This window comes from Pipistrellus hanaki, assembly GCF_964339955.1.
Source record: "Pipistrellus hanaki genome assembly, chromosome: X".
NCBI classification, from domain to species: Eukaryota; Metazoa; Chordata; class Mammalia; order Chiroptera; family Vespertilionidae; genus Pipistrellus; species Pipistrellus hanaki.
The window spans coordinates 99,539,694-99,563,868 of NC_140524.1; the positions used below are offsets into that span (position 1 = coordinate 99,539,694).

The 24,175-nt window shown below is 46.0% G+C and overlaps 1 protein-coding gene across 1 annotated transcript; it reads left to right on the forward strand.

Moving 5' to 3' along the window:
* The first annotated feature begins 629 nt into the window (after positions 1-629).
* Positions 630-23,851, forward strand: GEMIN8 (gem nuclear organelle associated protein 8). Its single transcript, XM_084870559.1, has 4 exons — positions 630-710; positions 10,499-10,543; positions 11,404-11,839; positions 23,397-23,851. Exons 2-4 carry the CDS (start codon positions 10,532-10,534, stop codon positions 23,651-23,653), a joined length of 705 nt encoding a protein of 234 aa, XP_084726685.1. The 5' UTR covers positions 630-710; positions 10,499-10,531; the 3' UTR covers positions 23,654-23,851.
* Positions 23,852-24,175: the final 324 nt, after the last annotated feature.

Here is a 24,175-nt window from a genome sequence, read left to right on the forward strand (position 1 = left end):
TATATATTTTATTGATTTTTAACAGAGAGGAAGAGAGAGGGAGAGTTAGAAACATTGACCAGCCGCCTCCTGGGGATGTGCCCGCAGCCAAGGTACATGCCCTTGACCGGGATCGAACCTGGGACCTTTCAGTCCGCAGGCCGACGCTCTATCCACTGAACCACACCGGCCAGGGCTGCCCTAAGTATTTTTCACACATATTATGGGAGAGGACCCGAGACACGGGGAAGTCAATAAACTCAGCGCTAGAAATGCGCTCAAACTCAGATCCCGATGACTATTTCCAAAGCTGGGAGGCTTTCCCCACCACCTTCCCTTGAGAGGAGCTAAGTATCAAAAGCCATGACTATTGGGGTCCGGGGCCGCCCAGAAACGAACTTCGCCTCCCTCCCCGCCTCACCGGCCCACGCGGCTTGGGTCCCCGCCCCAGCGCCCCCGATGGGGTGCCACTCGCTATTCCCCTGTTCACACTACCCCTCCGCCCCTCCCACGTTCAATGCGAGGGGTGGACCCTTTTTGGCGCCCGCCCCGCAGCCGGCGTGGTGCGCAACGCGATGCGGAAGTTGCGTCATCGCTGTAGGGCGGGACTTCCTGCTAGGTGCGGCGAATCGGAAGCTCGCGTCTAGCCGCGTTGCCATAGCTCCGCCCACCCGCCACCGGGGAAGTTGGTCCCTGCTGCCCACCTCCCAGGACCTGCGAGCCGGAGCGAGGTGACTCCGGGGGCGGTTGGGGTTTCTCTGGGGGGGTGAAGCGGAGCCCGGCCTCCCCTGCGGCCCGAGCCGCGGCCGGGCAGTCACGCTGTCAGTAATTGTCACCCCCGCGGGGCAAGGCGGAGCCAGAGGCCGGAGGGAGTCCCAGCTCGTCGCTGGTGTTTTGAAATGAGGGGCTGATTGCGGACCTCTCCTCTAGCACGTGCATCAGAATCACTGGGTGACTTAGGAATGCCGATGCACGGGCCCCTTTCCCGATCAGTTAAATTCGAACCCCTAGAAGTAGGGCCCAGGCTTCGGTATTTTTATTAAAGCCCCCCGCTGCGATTCGGACGTGCCAGGAGCACGGTGATAAGCTGGCTCTGGGAAGGGAATTCGGACTGTCCCTCCAGCCCAGGATCTAAAGGTTTGGTCGCCCGGGGCTGCCTTCTTGGAGGGATGTCTAGGATATTGGCCCGTCTCCGAAAGAAATTGGGTTTTCTTTCTTTTCTCTCGCGCTTTGACCTCTGGGAAGTCGGGGTTGTAAGTGGAAGTTACCTGGAGAACATTCGTGTGCACCTTACCCATGGAGATGGAGATTGCGTTTGCCCTTTTTTCTGTATTTATAGAAGTAAAGTTTGAAATAAGGCTCCTGAAATCTGATGGTCTTAACCACCTTTTTAAAAATATACATATATTATTGATTTTTTACAGAGAGGAAGGGAGAGGGAGAGAGAGCTAGAAACGTCCATGAGAGAGAAACATCTATCACCTGCCTCCTGCACACCTCCTATTGGGGATGTGCCCGCAGCCAAGGTGCATGCCCTTGACTGGAATCGAACCCGGGACCCTTCAGTCCACAGGCCCACGCTCTGTCCACTGAGCCAAACCGGTTTCGGCTTAACCACTTTTAAACTAGCCATGGCCTTTGCTGGTAGGCTCTTAACGTGTATTACCTGACTGTTCAACACTTACTCCTTTATGATCACGCTAGGTTTTTTTACTGCATGAAGGACATACTTACAGTGAAGAGATCTTACTGTCTCTTCTTACGAGTTGTTTTATTATGTCCCCAGTTATCCCAGTTTTCGGCTCTCTTATTGCCTGTTGTGTTTATGAGTCCGAGGGTAACTTCTTTTTGAGTGTTCTCATATTTCACTTGTGATTCTGACATTAGTCACATAGGAATTTGGTGAACTTTTAAATAAATCCATTCACAAATCCATCACTCTTGCTGACAAATTAAACGATGCCATTCTGTGGGTAGACTGTTATCCATGTTAAAAAGAAGAATTAGCCCTAACCGGTTTGGCTCAGTGGATAGAGCGTCGGCCTGCGGACTGAAAGGTCCCGGGTTCGATTCCAGTCAAGGTCATGTACCTTGGTTGCGGGCACATCCCCAGTAGGGAGTGTGCAAGAGGCAGCTGATCAATGTTTCTCTCATTGATGTTTCTCTCTATCCATCTCTCTTCCTCTCTGTAAAAAATCAATAAAATATTTTTTCAAGAATTAGATGCATCGTTTCCATCTTCCTCCTTCCCCCAGCCTATGTTTCTTTGTGGCATTACTTACTACAACATCCGGGAGACTGTAAACTGGGGTTTGGGGTTGAGGGAATAAGAAAATAAAACTGCTTGCTGGTTCCCTTGCCTATGGGAGGCTGCTAGGGACAGAAAGGTGTGGTCTTGCTGAACACAGACGCCTATAGCTTGTGGGAGGCCTGTGTCTGAGAGTTGGAGCCTGGGCTGGGGGGAGAGAGACCATTCACACTTGATGTCCAAAGCACTGAGCAGGGACCACGCAGAGCCACAGGAGGGAGCCAGATGAACTTGCCAGCCTTCTTAGCTGCTGGGGAGAGGGCCGGAAACTGCTCTCAAAACCCCTCATTTTGTTATTTCTCTTGGTGATGAGGTTCCTGCCAGTGTGTGTGATTGGAAGTCATCCACTCCGGCAGGGTTATCACGGCATATACAGAGATCCGTAGAACCGCACGACTCCATTGATGTGATTCAGTTTGCTCCCCATATCTGCGTGTATTAACCATCTCCAGAAGACCCTCCTTCCTTTTGCCTTGTAATGAAGGCCTGATTAGATCCTGAAATTACCTCATTGGCTCAGACGCAGGGGTCCTCAAACTTTTTAAAGTGGGGGCCAGATCACGGTCCCTCAGAGAGCTGGAGGGCCGGACTATATGAACTACTAATTCCTACTGTAACACCTCGGCTGCGCTCACTGTCCAAAAAACCTGGCGGGCCGGATCAGACTCCTCTGCGGGCCGCATGTGGCCCGCGGGCCGTAGTTTGAAGACCCCTGGCTCAGAGCATCAGATTGGGGGAGCTGTATAGGAATGGTAACGACTTTCAGGGCTTTAACCAGCATAACTTACTTAACGACAGTGTTTCTATGCAAAAATCAAAGCAAGTGAGTTTTTGTTTAATTTTCAGAATTCGAGTGGAAAAGGAAGGCAGAGAGGAAAATCCAGTTACAGATTTATCGTTTGGAGGGAAATCGGTGCTCTTACTTTTTTTTATCTGGTTGCTATGGCCCACCCTAGATCCTGTACTTATAAGATTATAAATATACAACGAAAAGAAGATATACAATGCCGCAATACTTATTTGTGAAATTTTCAAAATAACTTGATGGAAGTAGTCACAGTGTGTCCATTGACAACTACAAAGCTCTCGTCTGTTGTTATTCATGTATTGAAAAATGTCTTTTCCAGGATAAGCAGATTCGATGAAGAATGAGTGCATTTTTCCAGAAAGGCTTTATAGGAAAATAGATTGTTGAAGACTCAGAGGCACTGTCTTGTCTGTGGGTCTCGGCAGTGCTCAGTGAATGACCTCAATGCTGTATTCATTCCTTCCTTCTCTCATGGCTGAGGACGGACAATGAATTCGGCCTCTGTCCCTGCCAGCGCTCAGCTGGGTAGTGACTATTATGCCATTGTACTCACGGGGGCGGGCTGCCCGGTTGGCAGTGCCGTGGAGCCCGGCCTGCCCTGACATTACCAGTCTCTTTTCTTCCAGCTGCATCCTCCCATCCGTCCACAACATGTGCTATCATAGAGTAGGAGACACTCCTAGGGAAGGAGGGAGTGAAAGAGAAAATTAAAGACCACTGAGAAGGCATCTAAGTCTGCTGCAGCCATAAGCTTTCTTTTCTTTGAAATGGTAGTGGTGGTGCTGCCATAATGTCTAGAATTATCTTAATGGTGGCCTTTCAGAGACCCAGGTGTCTTTATTACGTTCCTAAGCACTGTGCGTAGAAAAAATAAGCAGCTTTGAAAAGTTGACAGGACCCTTCCCTTGGAGCTAACTGGTGCGGCTAGCATTCTTTCTTCAGGGATGAGACAGCGGGAACTCTCCCAGCTTCCCTTCCTTGTCAGTCCACTGTCTCCATCACAGCAGCTGATAGAGTGTTCGTCAGAAATCCTGGCGCTGCGTGTGCATTCTTAAGTCCTGTCGATTGATACTGTTTTTGCAGGAGCTTAAAGTTTTTTTTTTTCTTTGTTAAGTCTTTACATGTCTATATAGATCTTAAAGAAGTGATTCAAGTTGCTTAGTTAGTCATGGAGAGGATTCTCTTTTTTTAAAATATATTTTATTGATTTTTTACAAAGAGGAAGAGAGAGGAATAGAGAGTTAGAAACATCGATGAGAGAGAATCATCGATCAGCTGTATCCTGCACACTCCCTACTGGGGATGTGCCCGCAACCAAGGTACATGCCCTTGACCAGAATTGAACCCGGGATCTTTCAGTCCGCAGGCCGATGTTCTATCCACTGAGCCAAACTGGTTTCAGCTGGAGAGGATTCTTTTGTCCCAAACATTAGGAACTGGTCACCCACATTGGGGTTGGCCATAATCCCAGTTTTCTTGTTTCTACTCATCCTATTTCAAGTTTAAGTGAGAGAATCCGAAGTTTTTCCGGTGATTTCCAAGTGGAGAGTGAGGAACAATTAGGGCGCTCAGCATATTGAGGGCAGTGTCTGTGCAGCTTAATGTTGTATGCATGTGAAACGGGCAGGCAAATGATGGCCCACAGCTTTTCTGTTGTACTGCACAGGAGCTAAAGATGGTGTTTACATTTTTAAAGGATGGTTCTTTTCAATTGAAAAAAAGAGACTGAATGTAGCACATAAGCCCAAAATCTTTACTATTTGACCCTTTACAGAAAAAAAAAAAATTGCTGGCATAAAATACCAAGAGTAATACTGGAAATAGCGAGCTAATCCTACATAATAAAGAGCTAATGTGCTAAGTAGACTTAACAGCAGAACGACTGTCCAGACAACCTTCTGGATAATCTTCCAGATGAAGCCAGGGCTGTGTGGAGCTCCGAGGGTCAGTCGAGCCAGCCGGGGCTTGCAAGGGTTGAGCCCCTTGCATGAATTTTGTGCATTGGGCCTCTAGTCTATATTAATAACAGGGAAATATGCTAATAAGGCCCCATGGTGGCAGGGGCCAAGGCAGAGGCGATTAGGGGTGACCAGACCAGCAGGGGAGGGCAGTTGGGGGCAACGAGGCCAGCCAAGGAGGGCAGTTAGGGGCAACCAGACCAGCAGGGGAGAGCAGTTAGGGGTAAGCAGGCAGGCAAATAGGTGAATGGTTAGGAGCCAGCGGTCTCAGATTATGAGAGGGATGACTGACTGCCAGTTTAGGACTGATCCCTGAGGGGTCCCAGAATGAAGAGGGTGCTGGCTGGGCTGAGCCACACACTCACACACCCGCACGAATTTCATGCACTGGGCCTCTAGTAACAATAAAGCTCTATGCAAGCTGGTATTCCTTTTTATGTGTTTTTCTGTACTTCATCTGATTTAATTTTTCAGAGATTGATTAGTTTGTCATTCTCAGGAACTATTTTTAAGCAACTATCTGTAGGATTTTAGGAATCTTATAAATAAGAAGGTGTAAGAGGATATGATACATAGGTTTTGGAATTTAAGGGGAGGGGAATAATAAAGCCAAGGGTGAAATTAGCATATTTGACATACAGCCCCAGGCCTCTGGACTTCTGGAGGATGGCAGCAGATGTGATTGTAAATGTCCTAGTGTCTGTCCATACCAGTGCAGAAAGCACAGACTGAGATTGAGGACCAAGTTGCCTGTATCCCATCATTCATATAAATTCCTCTTTCCTAATGGTCTCTGTCTTAAAATTTGAATCTAGTGCAGTGGTCCACAAAGTCATTAGTCAACAGAGCCAAATATCAACAGTACAACAATTGGAATTTCTTTGGAGAGCCACATTTTTTAAACTTAAACTAAGTTTAAGTAGGTACATTGTTATTAACTTAATTAGGGTACTTCTAAGCTGGCTTTGCTAAAAACTCAAGGGGCCAAAGAGCCGCATGTGGCTCGCGAGCCGCAGTTTGCCGACCAGGGGTCTAGTGCTTCAGCTGATTCGTTGGTGTACTTACAAATAGGCGCACACTGGGCTGAATCAGAGCTGCTTCTGCTTCAAATGCTGAAATTGGCTTTCTCTGGCCATCTCAGCTCATTGTCCCGATGTCTTCCTTGTAAAAGTGGGCAGTGTACCTTGCATGATCTCTAAAGCAGTGTACCGTGGCCGCCCTTCTCTCGAATTATTTGTCGAATTAAAGGCATAAATAAGTAATCTCTCCTCAAATTAGTGCTGCCCCCTTCTTTTTAATCACAGCCATTGACATTTAGCAGCCTGCTGAACATGATGGATTACACTTGAACTTCTCAAGCGGTTGCCTACTTTATCACATCTGCCTGTACTCCTCTCTGCAAAGCGCAGCCTCTCGGACACCATCTCATGCATTTTCAGAATATCGGTATGGCTGCTTTAACGCCAGGCTGGATTGTCCCAGTTCTAAATAAAAGCAGGCTTTTCTGAGGACTGTAGTAGTGTTCAGTGACAATAATGTTTGTTACGTATTCGTTTGGGATAAGTACTATTCACATTAATCTGGTTCTCAGTATGTTTTTTAAATATATTTTATTGATTTTTTTACAGAGAAGAAGGGAGAGGGATAGAGAATTATAAACATGGATGAGAGAGAAACATCGATCAGCCACCTCCCACACACCTCCCACTGGGGATGTGCCCGCAACCAAGGTACATGCCCTTGACCGGAATCGAACCCAGGGCCTTTCAGTCCGCAGGCCCACGCTCTATCCACTGAGCCACACTGGTTAGGGCCTGAGTATGTTTTTTAAGGCTAGAAGTCTGGATTCAAAACGCTTACTCTTCAGAAGACATGCAGCTGTCTCCTCGATTTTTCTAATTTAATTCCTAGGCTGCTTGTGAATGTCTAAAACAAATGTGATTAAGACACACATGGAGTGCAGTGTAATGCCGTTAGATGCTGCAGGCTCAGCGATTGGGGCTTCAGTGATGGATAGATGAAAACCAGCTGCGGGTAGTTAGCACTTAAAGGCTACACCTTGCCATTTAGCACTCACACGTGCTCTGATTGCTGCCATAATTCCATTTTGGGTTCGTTTTACTTCTCTGGGTGGTTAGCCCCTGAATTGGATTGAGTGTTTTAGATTTCTTCAGTAGCCTGTGAAGCGCATAGCAGTTAGCCAGGTTTTCAGATAATGGCTCATGTGTTACTAGGAAACCTTTAAATTACACTTTCACTGGTTAACTGCCACAATAGTTTGAATTTAATTCAGAAGGGTCTGCCGCTTGCATTCATAGTAAGGTGACCAGACGTCCTGCTTTTGGCGGGACAATCCCAATTTTTAACAATGTCCCGCTACCCCGGCGTTTTAAAAAAGTCCCGATTTTTAGAAAGATTAATCGGGACTTTTTTAAAACGCCGCGGGACTCAGTACAAATTGTTAAAAATCGGGACGTCTGCCGAACCCGGTTTGGCTCAGTGGATTAGAGCGTCGATCTGTGGACTGAAAGGTTCCAGGTTCGATTCCTGTCAGGGGCATATACATTGGTTGCAGGCACATCCCCGGTAGGGGGTGTGCAAGAGGCAGCTGGTCAGTGTTTCTCTCTCATAGACGTCTCTAGCTCTCTATCTCCTTTCCTCTCTGTGAAAAAATCAATAAAGATATATTAAAAATAAATAAATAAAAAATCGGGACATTTGGTCACATTAGTTTATAGACGCTTATGGCGTACAAATGGTTAAGAGTAATGACTGAATGTGCGCTTACATTTTTTAAAATATATTTTTATTAACTTCAGAGAGGAAGGGAGAGGGAGAGAGAGAAACATCAATGATCAGAATCATTGATCAGCTGACTCCTGCACGCCCCCTTCTGGGGAGTGAGCCCACGACCCAGGCATGTGCCCTCGGCTGGAATGGAACCCGAGACCCTTCAGTCCGCAGGCTGATGCTCTATCCACTGAGCCACACCAGCTAGGGCAAATGAGTGCTTACATTTTCACTGCATCTGTTAACCTTTTTCCCCGTTTACATTCACTGCATATGTGTGTGTTTCTGAATTTAGAACAGTGAACAGGAAGTGTGGGTTGTGTTTAAGATAAATTTACAGAAGGTCATGCCAGCCCTCTTGGAAATACCCTATTTGAAAGCTTATTGTATATTTAAAAAGAATGCAAATGATTCTCCTTTAGGTTAAATCTTAAAAGAAGTGGTCGTTTTGTCATCTCAATTTCAGCATTACCTATAGTGAAACATCTGATCGAGATTACAAAATATATCGTTTGTTTCTAAGGCTTGGAGATTTTTTAATTCTATTCTGTTATTGAGTGAAGTTAGGAACAATAGGACTCTTTCAGTATCTGATTTCTAAAGATTCAAATTCTAAGTAACTGCTCAGCAACACATTGTGTTAGTGGTTCCATCTAACACAGTGGTCGGTCGGCAAACTCATTAGTCAACAGAGCCAAATGTCAACAGTACGACGATAGAAATTTCTTTTGAGTGCCACATTTTTTTAAACTTAAACTTCTAACGCCACTTCTTCAAAACAGACTGGCCCAGGCCGTGGTATTTTGTGGAAGCGCCACACTCAAGGGGCCAAAGAGCCGCATGTGGCTCGAGAGCTGCAGTTTGCCGACCACAGGTCTAACAGATGCTTAAAAGCTCATGCATTTTAGGGTATTATTTTTTTGTTGTTGTTTAACTTTTTAAAGTACATTCTGGTCTAGATTGTCCTTTCAGTAGTTCTGAACTCCTGAACAGAAGGGGAAATATTAAGTCTGTTTTACATAGGCTGTAAAAGGTGCAGACTGAACTTCACCTTTAGGTATTTCCTGTCATATCAGTAAGTCACGAGCACTGGGGTAGTGGGGAAAGGAGCAAATCTGGCCAGAGCAAGGCTAACAGATGCAGCCATTCTGCATAGTGGCTCCGGGAAAAGCCTCCGCAGAACTGTCTCCTCCTGCAAAGGGGCAGAGTGGTGTCACAGGCTGGCTGAGAGATGCTTATCACGACCCAAACCAAAATAAAGTCCGTTGAGGGGACTTAAAGCGCAGGGCACAACCCAGGCTGGAAGATGGCTTATTTAGAGGGGCTTCCCCAAGACCCAGCAAAGGTTTCTGGCGAGTTGGCAAGAGAACTCTATTCTATTCAAGCCTCAGGGACATGCAAGTTTAACTTACATAGACATGCCGATGAGTTAAGAACTGACATGAGTTAAGAACTGGTACATAGCCGAGACCAGTTTGGCTCAATGGATAGAGCATCGGCTTGGGGACTGAAGGGTCCCGGGTTCGATTCCGGTCAAGGGCATGTACCTTGGTTGCGGGCATATCCCCAGTAGGGGGTGTGCAAGAGGCAGCTGATTGATGACTCTCTCTCATTGATGTTTCTAATTATCTCTCTCCCTTCCTCTCGGTACAAAATCAATAAAATATATTTTTTAAAAAAAAGAACTGGTACATAAAATAACAGTTGTCAATTTTAGTTCATACTCTATATATTATTTTCATATACATACTAACTACTATTTGTATGGTTATTTTCAGTAGGGAAACAAGTTCTGTTGTTAAATCTCTGTGTCATTGCACTTTAAGGTAGTGACCTTTATGCTACTAGGGGCATCTTGCATGTCCCAATAGTTCGGATATAGAGGACAGCTTGGGGAATACTGTCAATAATATTGCGATAATTATGTACGGTGCCAGGTGGGTACTGGAAATATCAGGGGGAGCACTTTGTAAAGTACCGTATTTTTCAGACCATAAGACGCACTTTTTTTTTCCCCCCAGAAGTGGGGGGGAAAAGTCCCTGCGTCTTATGGTCCAAATATAGCCTACACATATACTGTAAAAAAAAAAGTTTTTTTACTTGCCCGGCTCTGTGTGGTCTCTGTGTGCTTGCCCGGCTCTAAAATGGTTCTAAATGCTGCTGTTTACTTTACAGGGTTGATTACATGTGTTTATGACTGTGATGTTGGGTTTTAATGCACATAAAATATTTTAGGACACTATTTGTTTCAGAATCTTTTTTTCTTCATTTCCCTTCTCTAAAAACTGGTGCGTCTTATGGTCCGGTGCGTTTTATGGTCCGAAAAATACGGTATATGATTGTCTAACCACTGTGTGTACACCTGAAACCAATACAAAAAAAGATTGAAAAGTAAACTAATTGCAAAACAAAAATTAGGGAAACCAGCACTTGAAAAATGGAGTGTCCCTTGAGCCACTTAATCATACCTGAGGGGATTCCCTCCTTTTCAGACCTGCCCAGGTGCCAGGGTCCCGCAGTGGTAAGTTGCGTGAAGACTGGGCATGGTCCTGGCAAGAGGCACCCTAGGAGAAGCTGCTTGGCAAACTCCAAAACAGCCATGAATGTCACATACCTGTACTGACCACATGTTGCACTGTGCTTGGTCTTTCCTAGTTCCCGGGCCCATTGGGACTTTCACAGTCAGAGATGGCAGCAAAGGTAAGATTTTTTTTTTTTTAACTTATAAGAGAAAAAGGTAAATTTTAGTCTTTAAAGTCTTGGTGTTCTCATTCTGTGAGGGAGAAGACCAAAGAAATACATCAGAAACTAAAGGTAAAAGCACCACTGGGGGCATTGCTCAACATCTTTTGTCCCCGGTGCTGAGGAATGGGCTGGGCCAGCAGGCACTTAGGGGGCAGGGAGGGAGGGTCCAGAAGAAGTGCCATTCATTAGTCCATGTGGTTGTTGGAAGCCATTTCACACTGGGAAATAGTTGCTTAATTACAGTGGATAGAAAGCGCCAAGGTGCTAGATGTCCAGTCCTTATCTCTCCCTGCATCCTGTCTAAAAACGATCATTAGTAGCTTCTGTCCCACTTTGTTCATTTGTTTGTTTTTAATATATTTCTTTATTGATTTCAGAGAGAAAGGGAGAAGGAGAGAGAGATAGAAACCTCAATGATGAAAGAATCATGGATCAGCTGCCTCCTGCACACCCCCCACCAGGGGATCAAGCCCACAACCAAGGCATATGCCCTTGGCTGGAATCGAACCCCGGACCCTTCAGTCCACAGGCTGACGCTCTATCCACTGAGCCAAGTCGGCTAGGGCCTGTCCCACTTTTTTGACGGCCATAACGCTAAGCTAATTATCCTGTGCATACCTCATGTACACACTTCAGAGCAGGTGTGCATACACTCAGTTTCCATTGTGGGCATGGACCTGTCATACCCTCTTTGGCCAGAAGCATCCTAAAGTAGAGTAGGTTTTTAGTAGATACTCAGTAAATACGTGTTGATAAGTGGATTAAACATCTTGATGAATTGTGATGTCTAGCCTACACCTCCCTTTATTTTGTAGAAGCCATCGTCGGAAACCTCTGTGCCTTGGTCTTGTCATCCAGTATATGCGAGATACTGGCAGCATTATTATCAAGCAATGGCTTGGATGCGAAGCCACCAGCATGCCTACCGGAAGGCCATGGAGTCTTATTTCAGTTCCCCCTGGTACTTCCCTCCAGGAGGTCTCCCCCAGGGCTTCTATGCTCCCAAAGGGAGAGCCCCTCAGTCCTATGGCCATCACTGGTCCTCCCAGGACCCCCACCGCGGTTACTCACATCCCCCAAGGTCCGGGCAGCATCCTCTTGAAAGCACAAGCGAAGGCCGATCCTGGACCACAGAAGAGGAGGCGGAGACCGACTCGGAGGATGAGGTGGAGTGTGACCTGAGCAACATGGAGATCACCGAGGAGCTGCGCCAGTACTTCGCCCAGACCGAGAGGCACCGGGAGGAGCGGCGTAAGTGCAGAGCTGCCTTCACAGGCTCCCTTTCTTTGCCCTGCATCCTGCAGTTTTCCCGCCCCCGGTCTATAAATTTACTTTCGGACTCCTCAGCTGGGTGCAGATGCTATTCCAAACCCAATCACAGGCCTGGAAAAGCCATGGGGACAGTGCACCTCGATTACATTAGTTTCCAGAGCTATTTTTATATAGGCTTTCTTCTTAGTTCTAGAACAAAACTTAACCCAGGAGTATCTCTAACGTTTATTGAATGTTAGAGACTCCACCAGATGGAGAGTGTGCATGTGTGCATATGCGTGTGCATGCATGTGTGCACGCATGTGTTCCCTGATCTACACTATAGTCCCTCGAGGAACTAAACCCATTTTACAGATGAGGAAAGTGAGCCTTTAGGAGGTTATTTGACTTATTCCATGGTACACAACTAATCATTTGCTGTCAGGAATCAAGCCGAGGTCTGCCTGACTCCAATTCCTGCGCTCCTTGCTCATGCACCAACTTAGGGATTGGGTTTTGTACCGAATCCCAACTGGGTTCCTAAAATACTGTTGCCAACCCATTGGTACACGGCTCTGCGCCTTCCCTGGTACTGCAGACCTGCCATTTCTTAAATATTAAGCTCCCTACCCTCAAAGTAGAGATCAGTCTGAACCTAAATAGAATAGCAAAATGCCTAGTACTTACTTAAATTTTCCGATTTGATCCTGCATTGAGACTGTTTTCTCAGGGGTTAGAGAATTGTGATAATGGTCTTATATCTTCAGTCAGAAAGCAGAGATTTTCTTTTTTAAATTTCTGACTACAAAGAACTAGAACTGCTTTTGGTGCTCTCCTTATTATTGAAGTTATCAGATCACTTACATTTTAAGTGTCTCTAATAAATATACAATTATCTGTTATTTTCTATTATATTCAGTAGCAAATCTCAATATTGTTTGTATTAAGTTCTAATTATATGACAGTTTACCTGTCATTTTTAGTAAACAGAAACATGGAAGTCTGGGAAGAGTTTCATTTCCATTTTGAAGGATCATACTTTCATATTGATGGCCTAGCATGTATTGATCTACGAACTGAGCAGTGGGCTTTGTATAAAGCGTCACACCGTTTGGTGTCTTTGCTCGTCATTCTTCCTTCACCAAACTATTCATTCAGGTGTGTTTTTTTTTCCTTTCCTTCTTTCGATTAAACTGTTGACTTCTTTGGTGTGCATTAGAAAGTATATCCAAATAAGTATTTTTAAAACAGTACTTACAGTACACATAGAATACATTTCTCTCCTTGAACTCCAGGAAGTCTACTTTTTTTTTTAAATACATACAAAATAACCATTTGTGTAAGGGAGTGTAGGCATTGGCCCATGTCCACATTTGGTTGGAATGCTGTTTGTTACTTTAAAAAAAAATATGATGATGGTGGGGCTTATTTCTGTTGTCCTTACCAGAAGATGTTTTTCCCCCAAAAGATTGATAATTTTACGATGAATGTTGCAGTTAAGGATGGGAGCAAACCCAGTCATTGGAGAGGCCATTTTGACTTATCTGCTAATCTACACTAATAAAAGAGAAAGATGCAAATTGACCGTACTTTTGTGATGCCCACCAGCCAATCAGGTGTGAGTATGCAAATTAAACCAACAAAGATGGTGGGTAAATTTGCATACGCAGACACCAAGCAGCCAGGGGCAGGGCGGGATACAGGTGTTGCACACCGCCCTAGCCACTCAGGGCCTCTGGGCAGCATGGGAAGGTGAGGCCGGAGCAGAAAGGACTCGCAGCCAGGGAAAGAAAGGCCCATTTTTGCATGAATCTTCGTGCATCGGGCTTCTAGTGTAAAATAAACCTGATACAGTTATTCAATAATAACTGTATTTATATAAAATAGATATTGCCGAAGCTGGTTTGGCTCAGTGGTAGAGCGTCGGTCTGTGGACTGAAAGGTCCCAGGTTCGATTCCGGTCAAGGGCATGTACATTGGTTGCGGGCACATCCCCGGTAGGGGGTGTGCAAGAGGCAGCTGGTCGATGTTTCTCTCTCATCGACGTTTCTAGCTCTCTATCTCTCTCCCTTTCTCTCTGTTAAAAATCAATAGAAATATATATATATTTAAATAGATATGAATGAAATGAACAGAAAATAATGAAATGTGTTCTTCCAGGGTGAGCAGTTCTGTTACAGATATGGTTCAGAATTATCCCCGTTCCTTCCTCTTGCCTTTGTCAGTTAGAATCCTTGGTAGGTTAAAATAAGTCATGAAAATTATCTGCTACATTGTGCCTGGCACTTACTATTATTTTAAATATATGAGAAAAGTATTTTGTTATTAATTATGAGCCTTAAATCAGAGGTTTTGAAATCTTACCCCACAAAGTGCTAAACTTGCTATGGTTCTGTGAGACATTTTACGAAGTGAGTTAGGCTTGGAATGCTATATGAACTTGATGAACTTCATGTTTTGGTTGATTTCCTAAGTCGTCTTCATTCAAGGCTCCAAATTGCACTGTTGTCTTTGCTGTCATGAGTTGAGTTGTGTCCCTTAAGTAAGATATATTGGAATCCCAACTCCCACCTCCCCAAACCCCGGACCTCAGGATGGAAACTTATCTGGAGATAGGGCCTTTATACAATAGAAATAATCAAGTTCAAATGAGGTCATTCGGATGGGCCCTGACCCAGTGTGACTTGTGCTGCCACCAGGCTAAGAACTACCAGGAACCAGGAGAGAGGCTGGGACAGATCCTTCCCCAGTACCTTCCCTGCCGAGGGGGCACGGCTCTCCCCACCCTTAAGCTCAGACTTCTGACCTCCAAACTAGAGACAGGACATTCCCGTTGAGCCACCCAGGCTTTGTGCCCTGTAACGGCGGCCCTGGGAAACTGCAGTCATCCTGTGAGAATTGTCTTTGTTCCCAAGTGCAGCCCAGGAGTGGGACATAAAGGGAACTGGAAAGGTCTTACCATCTCTCTGAAGAAAATGGGTTGTATGTTTGTTTTCCCGTGACCTAGAGATCAAACCAACAAAAAGGGGAGCTTTGGCTGGCTGGAGTGGCTCAGTGGTTGAGCGTCAACCTATGAACCAGGAGGTCAGGGTTCAATTCCCAGTCAGGGAACATGCCCAGGTTGCAGGCTTGATCCCCAGTATGGGGCATGCAGGAGGCAGCCAATCAATAATTCTCTTTCATCATTGATGTTTCTATCTCTCTCCCTCTCCCTTCACCTTTGAAATCAATAAAAATATATTTTAAAAGGGGAGTTTATGAAAACCCTTACAACCTTCATCCTAACCTTATTCCCCAGTATTTACATTATTAGTAGTAACACTAGAGGCCCTGTGCACGGAATTCGTGCAAGAGTTGCCCTTCGCAGCTGCCTCAATCCCTCCCTTGCAGCCACAGCAGCTACCTCAGTTCCAAGGCTGCAGCCCCAGCTTTGTCTAGAGGTTGTCTGGAAGAAGGTTGTTCCACTGTTTGCAGTTCGGTCGATTTGCATATTACGCTTTTATTATTATGGATTAGAGGCCTGGTGTACAAAATCCGTGCACTCTGGGAGGTCCCTCAGCCAGCCTGCACCCTCTTGCAGTCTGGAAGCCCTTGGGGAGAGGCTCCCGCCACCACTACTGCACTTGCCAGCCATGAGCCTGGCTTCTGGCTGAGCAGCACTTACCCTGTGAGAGCACACTGACCACCAGGGGGCAGCTCCTGCATTGAGTGTCTGCCCCCTGGTGGTCAGTGGGTGTCATAGCAACCAGTTGTTTCACTGGTCGATTTGCATATTACACTTGTATTATTATCGATTATACAGAGGCAGCTATGGCAGAACCACTCAAGTCACAGGGTTCCACCACATAGTAGCTAGAGGTTCTTAACCTCTTGGGGGCCACCTGCCCTAGCCTATCTGTGCCTCAGTCCCCTCACCTGTGAAATGGGGATCCTAATTCATGGGGTGGCAGTTATGAAAATTAAGTGAGATAAGAGTGCTTGGTACAAACTCAGTGCCCAAGAAAAGTTACAGTGCCCAATTAAAAGTTCCTAATAACTCATCCTTGATTGTGAATTATTAACCATAAACTGGTTTATTCAGATAACTATCCTGCTTAGTGCTTGATTCTGATTCTGTACATTTTTTATAAAGATGCTCTATGACTTCCAAAAAGTCATATATTTCTGCTCTAGGCAGCACTTACAAAACTCTTAAATTGATCACAATATTTAATAATTAAATATTCAAAACATAAATAAATTTTGGTGTCTATCAAATTTAGCCATTAACACAACTTTCAGTTCTGTTGCCAGGACATTCTTTCTCAACATAACTCACTAAAGTAAGATACCCGGGCCAGACAAACGAACCCACCGTCCATTACTAATAACGGCGCTGAACACACTGAGCCACCACTTCTTTGTGCTTTTTAAAAACGTGTCCTTGTAGCAAAATTCAAAACTACTCTCCCTAGAGTCTCTGCTCTGCTTTTGTGTCCCACAGTCTGCCCTGCAAGCATTATGCAGTCCCGGGGGGCGTGAGAATTGTCTGGGGAGGGTGAGGCTCTCACTGCCACAGACTCCTCGGTCTCTGTTAGAACTAGCTGCCAGGGCTTGGCCCTGCACCCCCAATAACAAAATAATGGGCAGGGGTTCCCCGGCGTTATTTTTTCCACCGGCACTTTCTGTGAAATCCGCATATAGGATGAATACGCCTTCCTTGGAGCAGTAATGAATGATGGGATTCAGATGGAAGTGATTTGAATGCCCAGGGTGCCTTCCAGTCCGTCGCCTTTGCTAGAAACAGTGGCGGATTAGTTGTGTACACGGGCGGGAAATGCTTCAGAAAGCGGCGAGGGACCTGCGTAGTGTGAAAGCTTGCTTGAAGTTGTTTTGTTTTGCCCTTTGAACCACTACCATATACTTCATCATGAAGGGCAAATTCAACTCTGAATATGAATCATTTAGAGAACACAGAGTCTTATAAACGCTTCCCAATAAGGGAAAACAGAGCTAAACTTGATTTAGCTTTTCATCTGCTGAATCTTGTTTAATATTTTCTAAGGATAAAATCCTTCAGACGAGACAACATGTTCTTGCCTGTGGTTACTGCTCTTCCAGCTAGTCTGTAATTTAACATATTTCGATGATAAGAGAGAAAAAAAAGGATAAAGAACTTTTGTGCAGTGGGAACAGGCATGCTTTTGATTATGTCCTCATTTCCAAATGAGATGTTTCCATTATTTAAAACTTCAGTGGTAACATTACTTACAGGAAGCTGGACAGTTGTGAAGTTTGGAAGGTCAACTGTGTTTTCGCCTACTTCTTAGGGAAAATCTTTATTGTTAGGTTAAGGAGAGTATCATTTTTTAGGCATAAATAACCCTCGATTACGACTGCAAGGCTATAGTCCTGACTCTTCGAGGGAAAATGGGTGCCAGTTATTCTTCCCCACAGAGAAGAAAGCCTTGGAAACAAACACTGCCCCTGTTGTCTCCGGCTTCGGCCAGTCAGATGGTCATCACGTGTTTTGGGGCTAGTTGGTGGGTCAAAGCAGGGACATGTTGGCAAAGAGCAAACCCAGATAAATCAAAGGGAAGAGGAGATAAATCAAATTAAAAATGACACCTACAAGAGCCATCTATGGTGTGGGGTTGGGCCTAAACAGGCAGTCGGACATCCCCCTCACAATGGGTCCATGGTTACTTTTGCAAATGAGAATAGAGCCAGTGAACTTAGTGGTCAGAGGAGGAGCTCCCCAGGCTAAGTGGGACAACTGGAATATGCGTTAGGCTTTGAGTGATGGGGTCAATTGGGAATGAGAGAAAGGAAAAGAGGGTAAGGCCACCTCCAGTTAGCACAATTCTTATCAAAGGGCCCAGATGTGTTCTTCATACATTTGATGGGAACATCTGCTCCATTGTATTGCATCTACCTGAGTAAAGAGATTAACTCTATCAGTTGGCTAGAACTCTGTCTGGTTGGTCCTCCTTCCGTCCACACCCCATGGAAAACCTGAAGGATTCAGCGAAGATTACAGCCCTGTAGTTAGTGAGCCATTTTGGTTTAATCAATGAGACTCGAGTGTGGAATAATACTGATTGAGCATAATCCCGTCACGCGTGTGTTTCATCTAGTCCAGTTGTTCAGACATGCATAAAGCCAATCAGTGAGAGAGAAAATGCATGCAAAAGGCTACAGAAAAGTGGAAGGAAGGGATGGAAATGCACTTTTATTCTAAAAGTGGGAATGGCGGTTGTCCACTGGCTTGTGTTTGTCACGGAGTGAGGGATGTGGGGTGAGGATGGCAGACCCATCAGAAATGGCTCCAGATCTGCACCTGTGTCCGGGGGTGCTGCTGACAAGTCAGAAAGGGGGCATTCATGACATAAAACAAGTCTGTGCTTTCACTCGGTTGTGCTCTAAGATCATTAATTCTAGCAACGTAGCAGAGACTATAATCAGAAAGACATGCTAATGCTGAAAAAAAATGAGGGAAAATAACATTCTTCAGCAATCATTTGTCTTAGTGCCTTGTCCTCCAAAATTTTCTGCCTGTGGGCTAATAATCTGTGGAATAATGAATGCATGTTTCCCTGTTCCGTGGGCTTCTCTGGGCTCCAAGTCATTTCCCGTGATTTTTTTTTTTTCCTTTAGGGACATAAGTCTCTATTGGCAATATCATGTAAATCTATAGACTCAAGCAAAAAATATCAAGGTTCTATATCCTAAACCCAGATGAATCCAGTACAGTTTCTCCTTAATAGTATAATACTGACTGTTTTTCTTGTTTTAACCCTATGTATATATTACCCCTGTAACAGTTTCCCAGGACTGCTAACAAATTACCACCAACAGGATGGCTTAGAACCGTGGTCGGCAAACTGCGGCTCGCGATCCCCATGCGGCTCTTTGGCCCCTTGAGTGTGGCTCTTCCACAAAATACCACAGCCTGGGCGAGTCTATGTTGAAGAAGTGGCATTAGAAGAAGTTGAAGTTTAACAAATGTGGCTCTCCAAAGAAATGTCAATCGTTGTCCTGTTGATATTTGGCTCTGGTGGCTCATGAGTTTGCTGACCATTGGGCTAGAACAACAGAAATTTATTCTCACAGTTTGAGAACCCAGAAGTGCAAGATCAGGGTGTTGGCAGGACCACACTCCCTCCAGAGTCTCCTGGGCTTTGTTTCTTCCGGCTTCTTCTGGCTCCTGGCCTTTGGTGGCTGTGGCAGCGTAGTTCCAACCCATGCCTCCAGCTGTCCATGGTTTTATCCCTGTGTCTCTATGTGTCCCTCTCCACTTCACCTCATTGGATAGGGTCCACCCCAATCCAATCCAATATGATCTCATCTCCACCTTTCCCTTAATCACATCTGCAAAGATGCTATCCTATATACACAAAAGCCTAACATGCAGTGTCTCCTCGGCAGTTCAACTGGAGACCAGGAGTTCAGTCACTCGCTATGACGTGCACAGAGCAAAGGAAAGCCCCCCGCCGGCAGCTGACAGCTGGGGAAGGGGACCCCCCCCCCCCCCGGCCAGCAGCCAGAAGGCCCCGATTGGCCCTGATGGCTGGCCTAGGGACCCTACCCGTGAATGAATTTCATGCACTGGGCCTCTAGTTTCCAAATAAGATCATATTCGGAGGTTCCAGGGAGATGTGAATATTGGGAGGATGTTAGTCAACCCACTACAACCCTGTTTTAAAGCTGGAATATAAAAAGAGTATGATTTATATTCAAACAAATTCCCATGACCAAATATCCTACAAGAAAAAAACCTCTTGGAACATCGAGTCCCACAGCTGTTTCCAGTAAAAATGACCCACCTCTCCACAGCAAGGCACCACCTCAGAACGTCTGAGGTGGGACGTTCCCCTTCACTTCAGTCAGCTGATCCTCCATCTGCTTGGATGAGCCCTCACCTTGTTTCGACAGGAAGAAAAACTGCTAGTGACTGAGAATCCTTCTCAGCGGGAGGAAGGAAGCAACAAATAGAAAACAGAATCGGAATAAGGCGTGTTTGATCCCCTAGGTCAGTGTACACGAAAGCACTTTCAGCCAGTCTGAGGGTATTTGGTTTAAGCTGGTTGGTTTTCAGATCTGTCGTCCAGCCTTGGAACATTTGTCTTCATTGTGTGAGTCAGTGGAGGAGAAGTGACTCAGATGTAAGGAAACAGCATCAGTCCCCAACCTTGGCTCTTCCCTCAGCCTCTCCCCGTGGAGGCGCTGAGGTTCTACTGTAGGGGGACCTTTTGTGATTCAGCATCTGTTTCTCTCTCTCTGGGTTGTCATCATTTCTCTTTAACAGCATCTGGAAGAAACAGTTGTTTACAAAAAAAAAAATAATGTATGGCCTTTGTCCATACTTTCTCTCAACGATCATTTCCTGAGCACCTGCTTTGTGTCAGGCATGGTGTCCTCCTGGGACTGGGGTAGCGGTGAAAACAGGCAACAGGGACCTCCCGCTTCCTGCCCCTTCAATCCACAGAGGAAACCCCGAAACTTCCAGGCTGCTTGTGGGCAGGCGGGAACAGAGTTGGGCCTTCAGTTTTCTTGAGGAAGGCTGGTGGGAAGGAGCTACGAGCAGAGAACAGAGCAGAGGACGGCTTTTATTCTTACAATGTGCGCACTGACTTTGTTGAGAACTCAAACCCAGCGGTGGCAACCCATGAGCCGAGCTCGAACTTGGGAAGTTGCACAGGCTTCAGACTGCCAGCTGGGGTTGCTTTGTGTGCACAGCATTTCATCCCCAGGTATCAACAGTAAGAAAATGTCTCCAGCCCTAGCTACTTTGGCTTGTCTGCCTGCAGACTGAAGGGTCCCAGGTTCGATTCTAGTCAAGAGCACGTGGCCAGGTTGCCAGCTCGATCCCAGTGGGGGGCATGCAGGAAGCAGCGATCCATGATTCTCTCTCATCCTGGATGTTTCTCTCTCTCCCTCCCCCTTCCTCTCGGAAATCAATAAAAATATATCCATTTTTAAAAAAGAAAATGTCTCTCCACATAGAATTAGGACACCAATTTAATATTGGTAAAACAGTTTTTGTCAGAAGAGTAGCAGAAAGAAGCAGAATTATAACCATGCTAAGTTATAAGGAAAAGAAAACTCGAGATGCAAAAGCTAAGAAGGTCATATTCACATACCCTAACAGCAGAGAGCAACACTTACTAAGATAGCGAAGAGCCCAGTGCTTATTCAAACTTCTAAACTCAGAGACTTCGATGCAGACAGGAAGTGGAACATCTGTTGTGTCGCTTCATCTGCTGAGAAGGCTGATGACAGTCTAGGGACAAGCTTGAGAGTGAAGGGACTGGCCTGGGAGTCTCTGCCCTCTGGATGCAGAGGCTCGGAGGCCCCAGCAGAGCCACATGGGATCGTGTCCTGCAGGCCAACAGCAAAGGGAGAGCCCAAGGATGGGTAAGGGGCCAAGGCTCCCTCCGGTGGGACTCTCCTCCCTGGCTACTGGGGAGATGCCAGGCCTTCAGAGGAGGCAGGGTGGGGAATAGATTTTAAACACCCATGAGGCCTGGACTACTTACATCCTGATGTTTCAAACTTCTCAGAAAGGCTGAGAATGAGAAACGAATGCTTGTTGCCCTCCTGTTCATGTCCTTATTAGGTCAGTGTTTTGGTTTAGGCCTGCGTTTCACAGTAAGTCAGTGAGATCTTTCCCCTGGATAAGGTAACAGGGATTCGGTCTTCATTCTGACAGTCATTTGGCATATCAGCGCATTGCTTCCTTCTGGGAAAATGAATTGCAGATGTGCTAAGACAGAAGTGGCCACATTTTTAATAATGTTTCCAAGTTTATAAAACTCCTTCCCGCCTCGTCCAAGGTGAAAGAACAGGATTTAGGAGAGGGACTGTGTATAGCCATATAATCATCTTTCTGTGCACACGTCGTTCCCTCACTTTTGTGGTTCCTTCCATAATAACCTTTCTCTCTCCTGCTTTTAACCAGGAAAGAATGGTTTATTGTTGTTTTATCCCCTACAACCATCTTCACTCCTTACTTAGTAGCAATGGTAGCTACAGATGGATGCATTCTACTATCCATTTATGTTCTTGAGAGACGCTTACAAAAATCTATGAAATAGGCTAAATTTTACCTTCTGCAGCATTGTTTTGCTGATATTTTATGTTCTTATTTACATAAGAATAAAAGTTATATTAGTACTTGTTATAAAAAAAATTGAGAGGGGGAGAATAAATTGAATACATATTTCTTGATTTACAAGAACCATTCATTCATTCATTTACTTAAATCTTCACCCGAGGATGTGTTTATTGATTTTAGAGGAATTGGGAGAGAGAGACAGAGAGGCAGACAGACATTAATACGAGGGGGAAACATCAATCAGTTGCCTCCCATAGACGCCCAGACCGGGGATCGAACCCACAACCTGGGTATGTATCCCAACTGAGGATTGAACCTGCAGCCATTTTGGTGTACGGGGTGATGCTCCAACCAACTGAGTCACCCAGCTGGGCAAGAACTCATTTAAATTAATAGGAATGAAAACATACACTGAGTGGCCAGATTATTATGATCTCTGAACACATAATAATCTGGCCACGTGTGTGTGTGTGTGTGTGTGTGTGTGTGTGTGTGTATTAGAGGACCAGTGCATGAATTCGTGCATGCATGAGGTCCGGCCAGCCTGGCTAGGGGGAGGGGACATGGGTGGTTGGCCAGCCTGCCTGCTGGTCGAACTCCTGGTCGAGGAGACAATTTGCATATTAGCCTTTTATTATACAGGATAGACACTGAGTGGCCAGATTATACATTCAGAGATCATCATCGTCTGGCCACTCAGTGTATAATGATGGCACTTGAAATGGAGCCTAAGCCAACCTGAGAAGTAAAAAGTCAGATCCTATAGCGAGGACATAGACACCTGGCTACATGGCCAGTGTTGTTAGGTGGTTAGAGCCTCAGCCTGTGCACTGAAGTTATCTTTACCTTCTCGCCTCTTTAGCTTTGTTACTGTAGCAGGAAGATTAGCCCACATAGGTTTCCCATCCATTCACAGAATTACCCTTGTTCAGCCCGCATACCTTTGGCCAGCGTTCAATCACTGGACCTCCTGTTGGCTGGCACAGTGTTTTAGATGCAGGGAATGATAAGTCATGGTGCCATTGCTCTTTCCGGATTACCTGGATTCAGTTTTTCTGCCACCACCTCTTCCATGGTGGGGAGTACTTCTTACAACACTGGCCTTTCCAGGAAGCCTGGCCTTGCCTGCAGGCCTGGTTCGGTGTCTAAAACCCAGTGAGCCCCACCTGCCCTTCCTGGTTGGGCAAGATGTGAGCTGGTGGCTGGATGAGGAGAGGACCCAGGTGCTGTCAGTTTCTCCTGTGTTTTCAGGGCTGCTTCCAGATGCGGGGCAGTTTGGGGTAAGTGAACAGGGAGCTTCATGACTAAGTAGTGCCTTAGAATCGAGAGACCATCTCAGCCGGCACAGCTGGGGGTGGCATCACAGTGAAAGGGAAAGCTAAGGGGCTTGGGGGGCTGCCCCCCACTTCACGTCTGGCAGCCGTGAACTCACCCCAGTTGACCGTGTTGGCTTATTCGCAGGGCGGCAGCAGCAGCTGGATGCGCAGCGCCTGGAGGACTACGTGAACGCCGACCACGACCTGTATTACAAGACGCGCCGCTCCATGGAGCCGCCCTCCGAGAGCCCCAGCGAGCGGCGCCAGGCCGAGATGAAGCGCCTGTACGGGGATAGCGCCGCCAAGATCCAGGCCATGGAGGCCGCCGTGCAGCTGAGCTTTAACAAGCACTTTGACCGCAAGCGGCCCAAGTACTGGCCCGTCATTCCACTGAAGTTCTGAGCCCTGGGCCTTGGGCCCCCAGCCATCACCCCTTTCCACTGGGATTTGTTCCTTCATCTGTTTTCATGTATTTTCTCAGGGAAAGGGGACTTTGTCCTGAGAAATCAGCATGTTCACCAAAGTGCCAGTGGGCCTGTCATGGGGAGGGGTGGGAGGGGGGAAGAAAATCTTTTATATAATAAAGAGCTAAAATGCTAATTATTTTTTTATTTTTTTAATATGCTAATTAGACTGAACAGCCAAAAGACCTTTCAGATGAAGCTGGGGCTGTGAGGGCCGGGCCAAGCCTCTTGCACGAATTTTGTGCACCGGGCCTCTAGTGTAGTATAGCAGCCTTTTGTAAGCAGCAGGATGTGTGCTGTTGCCTGCTTGCATTCTGACATAAAATGATCATTTCACATGTGTTACACTGTTCAATCCACTTAGAGATACTGCCTAGGTTTTTGTGTTTTTCTGCATCTATCTGGAACCCTGGAACCCAGCTGAACTAGGCAGATGCCTTAAATGTGGCAGATATGGCAT

Coding starts and splice junctions, on each gene's coding strand:
- GEMIN8 (XM_084870559.1), top strand. Junction 11,840..23,396: donor GAGGCACCGGGAGGAGCGGC/GTAAGTGCAGAG, acceptor GCTTATTCGCAG/GGCGGCAGCAGCAGCTGGAT.